Here is an 11,040-nt window from a genome sequence, read left to right on the forward strand (position 1 = left end):
GGTAAAGAATGGAAAATCAGTCTTCATCAGTGGTCTATGACTTTGCAAAGCTTAAGTACAGGTAACGAAGATTGAGAAAGTCATTGGTAAAAAACAAAACAAAAATAATAATCAATACAAACAACACTTGCATTCCAGTAACAATGACAATGCTATTTTGCTAAAAATTACTGTGACTTTCTTCCTAGGGTCCACAAGTGTCATAATATGTTCTTAAAAATTTCAGGAAATTCACAGACGCCAATGATTTTGTTAGAAGCTCATTGAAATCAATTAAAAAAAAAAAAATAAATTTACAAATTTTTTAGTGAATAAATTTAAACTCTGAAGTTTTTCTTTTTAATGTTTAGAAAAACGAGTACAAGTTTATTTTTTATATCTGTTTAATTCAATGGTGTAATTTTGCTTCGAGGAGGTGTGAAAGAGTTAAAGAATCCATGATGCTGAGACATTTTATCCCAAGTTATCTCCAGTTGCATAAAACAACTAAATACACTGTAGTGTGTGTATAAAATGAAACGAAAGAGAAAATACATTAATGTTCTCACATTATATAATCAAAAACTGTTTAAGTGTTTCTCTACAATTGAGAGTTATTACTTAAATAATAACAATTGCTAGTTAAAAATCATATTTTACGTGATTGACTTTATCTAGTTTTCTGTATGGATTTGAAAAACTAAACATATACCAAATTCATAATTACAAAAGGAAAATATTCAATATATATAGCACATGTTTGGATATGAAAAAAATCTAACAGCCAGACATGCACAATGTACATTACAAAATCTGGCTGCACACTTACTTAAATGATTTGGCACCCCTTATACCACGAGGAAATAGGCGTATATTGGGATAGGAGCGAACATCTTGTTTCCTGCAGAAATCTGGAAATGTTTGGCAGTTGACGTCCCCAATTTGAATAGCAGTATCATTCAAAAACATCTGAAAAGTTAAAATTTGTTAAATTAAAACATAAAAAAAATTAATTTCTTTTCTTTACAATACTAAATAAAGATTGTGATTCCTCAGGTATTAAGAACTATAAAGTGGATAACATTTTAATTACTAAAAATTTCTTCTGGCGAGATTGACCATCACTCCTCAGATTACAAAGATGATAGTTCTTATAGCTCATACAAAAATCCAGTGAAACTAAACTTTATTTATGAAAAATACATATATAATTTACTTCTTTTTACACATTGGACCCATCTTTCAAATATTAAACCAAAACCATTAAAAACAATGGTTTGTGGGAACTTATAGAGTTAAATATTAATATTCTGTTATAAAACGAACCTTTGCCAGTTTACGCCATTCCGAAGATAGCTGTTGACAAGGTCCACACCAAGGTACATAAAAATCCACTACCCACATGTCTTCAGCTTTTTTCTCCCCAACCAGACTGGAAAACAGTTCTGGTGTTAGTCTAATTACAGGTGGAGAGAGAGTATCCTAAAAGAAGAAAATATGTGCACATTTGATTTAGAGAAAAATTAAATGTTAAAATATATTGACTAAAAAAAAACAACAACCCCTAAATATCACTTATATTCAATGGATTTGAAGCTATTGCTACAAATGATCTGTTAATGTTGACAAAGTTGCATTTGATATTCTCAAGTAACGTAGCTTCTGGTGTGCAAGTTGGGTTGAAAAAGTAATTATTTTATTACTGATAAAATTTATAAAAACAAATGTAGTTATTTTTGTACTTACTATTCAAGAGATTAATTACTACCAATATTACAAAACATTAACAACTAGCTAGTTGTACCGCGAACTTGATACTGAAGAAATGAGTTCCAATAGTTTAGCATTAGAAATACAGCTGAAGTAGCTAGTCAGTTTCTCAATTAGAAAGTAATGTTTTTTACCTGCACAAAGTCCACAATATCTTTTGCTGAATGGGAACCATGAAACTGGTGTGGGACACTCTGATTGTACAGTATGGTGGTTGGGTAGGATCTGATGTTGTACTGTAAATACAATATAAATAAATCACACGAGATAAACATTTCACATACCAAAGCCAAGCTAACAAATACCACTCATAAAGTTTCCAGCAATATATTCTGAATACCTCCCATTAGTACACATCATTGTTACTGTGGTGTTATAACAGCCTACAACAGTCATGTTGGACGAAACTATGAATATTCTAATACTTCACAAGTTTTGTAATTCTTTAGTTCCAAACTAATCAAAAATGCCTTCTCTCCAAATTAGCTTTTATGTCTAAGTTTGATCTTTTAACACAACGTACAGTACTTCTAACAATTTGTTGATGCATGAGAATGTTTATAGAAAGCCATAAAAACATGCTTATTATTTAACATGCACACCCCCAAATGTTATAAGGCAGGCTGTAGCACTACCTATGTAGGGATGGCTTGGATCGTTCGTCGAAATAGTATTTTAAATATCTCCTCAATAGGTTATAAGAACTTTAACATACTACAGTGTTTCCTTTTATAACAATATCTATGTAATAGCCGAGTCACAAGTTCTGTGAATGTCTCTAAATATCACAGCAAAAAATTTGAATTTTTTTGTTCTACTTTATTCTGTTTTTTATTACATTATAACTCAAAAAACAAAACAATAGTGTCAACCAGTTTCACTTAGGTGGCATAGTTTTGATAGAGTATCCACTTTTATAAGTATTATTAACTAGTAGTAATAAAAAAAATCCTAATTCTAGTGTAAATGATGTTATCATTACCCCCTGAAGTTAGCTTTCTTACAGAAATTTGGTGTTCCTTTAAAAAGCTTAAGTACAGGGTGAAAAAAGAATTACCAACCAATAATATATATAAAAAATAAATATTACAGTTGGAACCTCATTGTATTTAGAACTTATTACAAGTACAACCTTCCTATGTCTATTGAAACACTGCATTAAAAAACAAACAAGTAAAGAAATTGGAATTAACACGCACACACACACCTATTCAATCACAATTGAGTTTAATTTATCCTATTTTTGCCTGTTAACGTTCTACTGCACTGTGTGCCTGTGCTATTATGTAGGGATGATGCAAGTGCCTTCCCTACAATCTTGTTTGAATTGTTTTTGAAGGATTGATATTAGCCATCACTAAATTTCTTTCTATTTTGAAAAGTTTTTCTTTACTTGTGTGCAAAATAGTTTTAACCACAATCCTATTTTAGTTTTGACAAAAATAAATATTATGAGATTCAGGACACATGTTAAAATGATACTAACCTTGGAACATAAATGGCCATGAATTGTACAATCTACAGTTCCAAAATAAACTTTTTTACTGACAAATCTCGAAGCTTTACGGAATTCTGGAAGAAGGTTCATACATGGTGGGCACCACTGAAAAGAAAAGATTTTATATGAATAATTTTATAGTTTTAGGTAATCTGAGTAAAGACACATGCACAGGAATGTAGTTACTAAAGTTAAGTATTTTTGTATTTCACAACTAACTCCTTACCTCAGTGTTGTTTCTACACATTTACAAAATTTTAAAACACCTTCAAACAATTACTTAATAAAACTGAACTTACTGGAGCATAGAAGTCCACAAACCAGATGTCACTACTTTGAATCACCTTGTCCGGAAAATCACTAGGGCCAAGAGTATGGACACGACTAGAAAGGCTTTCTCTTGCAAACCCAGCAATATCATGAGCTGTTGCACGACCTATCACACAAGATATAAACATCTTTAAGGCAAGCATTAAAAAATATCCTTCAAATATGCTGCTCTCATGAAAAAATCTACATATTTCATCATGTAAAAATTTTGTTTTTCCCGAGTGAAAATATTACAATAGCATCATCTCTATGAACTTGGAAAAATCTTACTTGTTCAAAATGTATTTACACCTATCTAATGTCAGGTGAAAATAATTTGTATTTCGTGTAAAGTTATTGTTATATCAAAATTTTTTGTATGGACATTACAGTCTGGGAGAAACAAAATATTTGTATAATTCTATTCAATTTAGCTTTGAAACAGATACAAGATCCATAACAATAGTTAATACACTTTTTGTTGTTCAAACACTTGTGTCATATACAAGATGATGATGATGTCAACATCAATTACCACAACACAACCTTCTAATCTACAACAGGACAACTTGACTAACCACACATAATTAAAAGCTCCTCTTCCGTGTCTTTAATATTCCAATGTTAGGTTTTAGGAAAGCTTTACAAAACATGAATGGGTATATTGGACAGTAGTGTAGTGGTAAAATGTTTTGTGTTGGAGTCCAAACTAAATTATAATAAATTTCCTGCATTTCTAATATACGTGTACATGTGGTCTGCATTTCGGTTATTTAATCTGTTCATAATTACTAAACAATTATTAGTTAAGTTTATGTGATTAACAAGCATGTCATAAAAATACAATTGATACATTATCCTTAGATTATACACAGCATCTCTCCACATCGTGAAGGATATACAGATACACTACTTGTGTACATTTGTATGTCATAATTTTAACCAAACAAATGTAATACTAGAAAACAGCATATATACAATTTAAGTTTATTTCACAATTACTCAACTACACCACCAATATTGGACAGCTACACAAGCTAATGTAGATACAAGTTAAATAGACATATGATGCATGAACTTTTAAACTAGAAAACAGTTATTTTTAGAATCATGATGTTATCAATATATACCACTTACAATTATTCTCTTCCAACACAACTGCACAGGAATTATTGTAGTTTGAATTTTGTTTTTATATCAATTTCTTCAAGCTTCAACAAGTTCCAAGACGAGACATAATTCAATACAATTTTCTTGTTAATATACCCGGAACTAAGTAAACTTAAATTTTATATTTGTGGAATTTTTTTCACATTTATCATGCTGCTTATACTAATTTTTTTTTTAACTCCAGCTAAGAATTGCTTTACTACGAGTAAACTAAGCTATGGCTGGAATGATACATCAACTGGAAACTAAATGACTACTATTAATGTTTTCATGTTTATATTCCAGTTCCATTCAGGTATGCATACATGGAATCTGTTACATAATCACTGTATATTTCTAATATCCCAAGTGACATGTTACTAGACAACTTTTGTAAGGCATAACATATTTGTAGCATGCAAGTTTAAATTTGTTACTGATGAAAAGTTGCAAAAATTCACTATGGTTTAAATATGGGATACTATCTTTAGCAATCTGAAGAAGGTAAAAGAATAAACAAAATCGACCACACTGGAAGGTAAAAGACAAATGAATCTAGACTGAAAATATAACATTTGAAACAATTTCTATACCAAATTTCATTTAACTTTTAATACATTTCCTGCCCTTGGATTATGTGTGCATGTGGATTGTATTTCAGGCATTTTAATTTGTTTATAATTACTGGATAATTGTCAATTAAGTTTATATAACCAATAAGCATATCTGAGTAATAAAAATTCAAGTGATATTATAAGTTCAGCAGCAGTAAAGTACCAGTAAACCACCTAAAATTTACCATTGTTAATATAATGTTAAACAATTATCACTTTCATAAACTTGTAAAACACTGTGTTTACTTCAAAAGTTTATTGTTTGATTATAAAACCTTTCACAATGCTTACCATGATGATATTCATAAGATCCTCCTGGCTGAAAAGCAACAAATGTAGGAAATTTGTGAATATGAAGACGAGAACAGGAAGACCAAAATGACTGACAGTTTACTCCACCTATGTGGACAGAGGGTAAAAGTGCAGTCAGCCGTTTAATTTCTCTATCTAAACTATCCATTTCTTCCTGGCTATTACCACCATTGGTAAAATAAACTATCCATGGTCCATCAATCTTTTGTTGCAAATTTTTCAGAACATTCTAGAAAGAAAAAAGTTATATACTGAAAAACTTTTTTTGAACCAAAATAAACATTTTTTTTAGACGTGTTCAAATAAATATTAAAGACTATTCTTTTCTTCAGATAAATAAGAAAGTTAATTTACTACTTATTTAGGAATATTAAGTAATTTGCTACTTATTTAGGAATACATTAAGTAATTTTGTAGAGTAATGAAATCATGATTTTTCTTGTTTTTTACAAAAATGCTTTTACAGGAATATTTTCTGTAATTGTAGAAAACTGTTACAATATATCTCTTTCACTTACATATTAGTTAGACTATATGAAAACTAACAATTTAACTATTTTCCTTTTCATACTAATAAAATGCTTAGATATGAGACAATAAACATTCACCGAAACATTTAGAAATTCTAGTTACCATTAACAGCTGTTAGTCAAATTGCAAAACAAGAAATTTAAGTAAACAGTTGAATTTTTTAAATAGTGATTTAATTAGTCAATTTCATTTACTATAACCACAGAATGTTAATAAACACATGCTATGGAATGTTATTTACTTAAAAGATGTTTATGATTATCAAATAAAAATAAGTTGTGTATTTTTGAATTTCTATTTCAATAATAAACAATAAAGACGAGTTCAGCAGCAGTAGGATACCAGTAAACCACTTAAAATGTTAAATATCACTAATTGTTCCTAAGTGTTGTTACTGTAAAGAAAAATAATTTCTAACAAGATGTCATAGTTTGAATAAAAATAAACCTCATAACTTTAAAATAAATACATAAAATTTTTTAAACATATGCATTCCAATAGAAATCTTCAAGTACATAATAGTTACTTATACTGTCCATAAATATTCGTAATCATTAAGTCAAAGCTAAATAACAGATTATTTGACCATGCTTACAACAGGGATCAAACCTCAGTTTTCAGCATCATAAACTCATCTATAACTGTACTTATTTTCATAAACTCAAGAAATATTATTGAACAAGTAAAGTAAAACAAAGACTTTTGCTAAATAACATGTTCATAAACACTTCTTTACACAGGAGGTGTTAACTATTACAGATAGATTACAAAGGTAAAAGTTCTTTCATGACAAGTTAAAGAATTATGATAACTGAAATTGTCTTGTTTTTGAGCATACTTAACTATTTCATGGAAAACTATGCATCAACTACCATTCATAACACACTATGTAGTCCTTTACGAAAATTATGGATCTTAATGCAATAAAATGGAATGTCTGACATACAATAATCTTGTAATATATAGGTACCTGGAACTCTTTATCAGTTAGTTCCTTGGGTCCGGGTAAGAGCTGGAGGACAGCATGAGCAATTTCTTTGGTTTCTTGACCTTCCAATTGATGGTACTTTTTCTTATCATTAAAATTCAGAAGGTCTTCAAATAAAAATACACCTGACTTCCCACCTAGTTTTTTACAAAGCTTCTTCTCATTGGTGCAGTCAACTTCACCCACATTTACCAGATTTTCCTGTAAATCAAAATATGTTGATGTTCTAGCCTTTATTCATGAAGAAAATTGTGGGATGGCAAATTTTCATAATGGAATAAAAATAATGATAGAGTTTAATCTACATATAGATATAAATACACAAATATAATCTGATGCATACATACATGCATGTAAGTTTACCAGTTTAATTTTTGTAATAAATCAGTTGCAATTACCATCCTTCAATTGAATTCTTACATGACTTTCAGTAACTGAACATTAAATAATTAACAGTGATAAGAATTTTACTACATATATGACAAAAAAATTTAAAACTTATTCTCATGGAAAGTTTGTTTTCTTTAAGGGCTTCAGTAATTTTAAAAGTTACTATCAGGTTTATATTAGAGCCAGAGTCTTTTACAGTGGGTGTATGCCACTTATTGGTGATAAATTCGAACAAGAAATGAGCAGCACACAATTCACTTCTTTGAAAATAATATATTCAAAACAATTGAAATAAATGTACAAAAATTATTTACACTATAGGATATCACAGTTGTATCTAAAACTATAAATACCTATCTTTTCTTGTCAAAAGTCCACACCGGCCGATTCAATTACTTTAGAAACTAATTGACAAGACATATTTTTTTCTACTCTGTTTCTTACTATACAATCTGCGATAAATTTACTTATGTTACCTTGTGGATTACCACATTTGTATCCAGAACTTTAAATATAATTGTCTCCTTTTTGTTAAAGTCCACACAGGTGGATTCAATTACTTCAGAACATCCTTTAACAAGACAAATTATTCTTTTTATCTCTGTTAAAACTCACTTTAAGTATTTCCACTTATGGCTAAACTAACAATTATGTGCACACATAGACACACTGCCCAACTGAGGCCTAGAACTTTCTATAAACTGTGAGACACTATAATGTTACAATACTCACTTAAGGCAATGAGAAAAATACAGAAGGCTCAAGTAATGTGACATCAATTTACCACAATTGAACTACACACACACACACACACAATGTACAACTCTTACCGAGCTAAGTAATGAAATGTGTCATAACTATTTCTTTTATAATAATTAACTTTAAATACTCTTTTTATGAAAACTAAATAATCATTAAATATTAGATTACTAAATGAACTAAATAATAACTCTTACACTAAACAGCCAGTCAGACTTATATGTAGTCTACATATCTAACTTACCAGCATTATGGACAGTTTCTTCCTAACATCTTTGAAGACACAAACTGGAATATAAATAAATGACATTTTGTACAAAAACTTCAGTTAAAACTCTTTTGGGTAAAACAATTAAGTAAACTGTAGGACTGGTTTTGTTTAGCTATGGCGTTTACCTCGGTGTGACTCAAAGCACATGTTGCATGGTTTGCTTTATTGCATTGTTTAAATAAAAACTACTAGATGAAATAGCTTGAAACTTTAGAATTAATTCTAAATATCATTTAGTTTCTGTAAAGAAAATATCCATCTTTTGTAATATGTGATATTTATATAAATTTACAGTTTTGAAATTGAAAAAGATTTCAATGAAATACTTTTTTTTTTTGTTAAGAAACCATTATAAATACCTTTGTTGTAAATTTTAGTGTCTTCCTACACTCTTAAGACTTTTCTATAATGTTTGATTTATAAAACTGCAAATATTATCTTTGTTTTGGTTTGAAAAACTATGCACATAGTTTCTGTTTTACAATCATTTGCATACAATAATTACTTGTTTACCAGACCCAAGTTATAAGTAAACTAACTTTTTTGTAAATTGCTAACAAGAAGGTTGCACTTAACATGTAATAAGTTTTAAACATGCTTCATATTCATTTATATACTTTTTATAAGCTTCACTTTTGTTCATTTTCATTGCCATTCAAGCAGTTACTTAAGTTGATATGGAGAAATGCAAACAAGACTTAACATACTGGCCTTGTCAGCAAAACAAAACTTGATTCAGTCGATTGTCAAATGATTTAGCTAAGCCTACCTCACTTTGCACAAAAATAACTACTTTTCCTATCATAAAGTATCATAATTTGAATGATATACAAAATTATAAATGAAGATTTTTTGTAAGACTTTAAAAAAAAAAAAAAATAACCAGGACTGTAATTCTAGTGAAAGTTGTTTCACAAATGTATTTTCTTCAAGCAACTTATCACCAAGCTACACTTTATCACTTTGAACCAATCTCTAACTCTTTCAGCACAGGCTCGACCTCTGGGACTGACCTCGTAACCATTTTGTGCTTGTTATAGTTTTCATGCAATAACTTTTAAATTAGTAAGTACATGTTAATGATATTTGGCAGATTATCAGTAAACATTACAAGTCTTTCATAGACAAAATATCAATTCTTTTTATATTAAGTCTTAATGTTTGTTAAGCAATGTTTTTCTCATGCCTTTTTCTTTTCACATGTTGCCTATCCAACATACAATGTAATTTTCATTTTATGATTAAAAATACTTTTATACATTGAAAAATTTTCAAATTTCACATGCAAAATCTTTATAACATCCAGATATTTATCAAAGTTTCTTAAGAAAAAACTTCATACTTTATCTGTTATTTTCATTAACAAATTTCTGTACAGGTTCACTAGATTTGACCAATCTTGTAACCACCATAAAAAATTAGGAAATAAATATAAATTATGCCTCTTTCATTCTAGAAAGAGAACAAATTATAACACAAAAACATAAAAGTTAAACTAAATAGATTAAATCTCATAACATTATACATTTCTATATATATTTATAATTTTTATTATATTGACCTTTCAGCCATGCCTGACTAACAATACAGAAGTTACAATGACACAGTGCACATGCACTCATGTTACCATATCCAATAATATAAAATTGATCTTTAGTCTTTACAAAGTGACTGGTCTTGGCTGTGCTTTAGTGGACTAGTATTTAGTAAAATACAGTCCAGTCACATTTCAATAATTATATATACACACACACACACACACAAGTGTATACATTTTTCTATTTACAAACAAGTTCTTAAACTTGTCTCTCTTAAAACATAGAACAGTAAATGAAGTAAAGCACACAATTATTTTTTCTAGTTACAACCTTTGTACTCATTTGCTGCTTGTCATAGGTTGCTAAGCCTTAAGAAATTTCACAAGCGGAGGATGTGAAACAATAATATACTTTAGGTTTTTATATATACAGTTGAAATAACCAAAAAATCATAAATTATTATATTGATACCATAGAATTCTACTACAATTTTATCAAGCTTAGTAACTAAGGGTCTAAAATAAATATGAAATTTTGAGTAGACTAAAGACTCAACTTGCCAAATTGAAGTTTTGTATCGAAAGAACGAGATGACATTGTAATACTTGAAAATAGCTGAGAAAGCCAATAGGAGGTCATTCTGAGCTTTCAATTGGTTATTCACACATCATAGACAGAAGTAAGTGTATGTAAGGAAGCACATCCAAAAATGGAAGGAGGTGAGCAGGGCCTATTGTGTTTGATTCAGTACGAGGCATATCTCAGCAATTAGAAAAGATGGGAGGTTGTTATTTTATATTGATAATATGAGTTCCTAATTCATACAAAACTATAGACTTTGTATTTTGACATCATAAATACGTAATCTGAACCAGTGCTGCATTCAACATACCACATGACATAATGTATAATACTAAAATTTGAATTATAAT

At 29.2% G+C, this 11,040-nt stretch overlaps 1 protein-coding gene across 1 annotated transcript in view; it reads right to left on the reverse strand.

The window, feature by feature from the left end:
- LOC106458262 (dnaJ homolog subfamily C member 10-like) overlaps positions 1-11,040 on the reverse strand; it is a 48,982-nt gene that overhangs the window by 10,445 nt on the left and 27,497 nt on the right. The window contains exons 8-15 of the mRNA XM_013917747.2: positions 8,544-8,587; positions 7,133-7,351; positions 5,611-5,860; positions 3,547-3,683; positions 3,236-3,352; positions 1,884-1,985; positions 1,306-1,461; positions 809-948 (exon numbers count right to left, since the gene is read on the reverse strand). Coding sequence (XP_013773201.1) covers positions 809-948; positions 1,306-1,461; positions 1,884-1,985; positions 3,236-3,352; positions 3,547-3,683; positions 5,611-5,860; positions 7,133-7,351; positions 8,544-8,587 — 1,165 coding nt within the window. The remainder of the gene's footprint in view (positions 1-808; positions 949-1,305; positions 1,462-1,883; positions 1,986-3,235; positions 3,353-3,546; positions 3,684-5,610; positions 5,861-7,132; positions 7,352-8,543; positions 8,588-11,040) is intronic.

Source organism: Limulus polyphemus, unplaced genomic scaffold (genome assembly GCF_000517525.1).
Source record: "Limulus polyphemus unplaced genomic scaffold, Limulus_polyphemus-2.1.2 Scaffold436, whole genome shotgun sequence".
In the NCBI taxonomy this organism is placed as follows: Eukaryota; Metazoa; Arthropoda; class Merostomata; order Xiphosura; family Limulidae; genus Limulus; species Limulus polyphemus.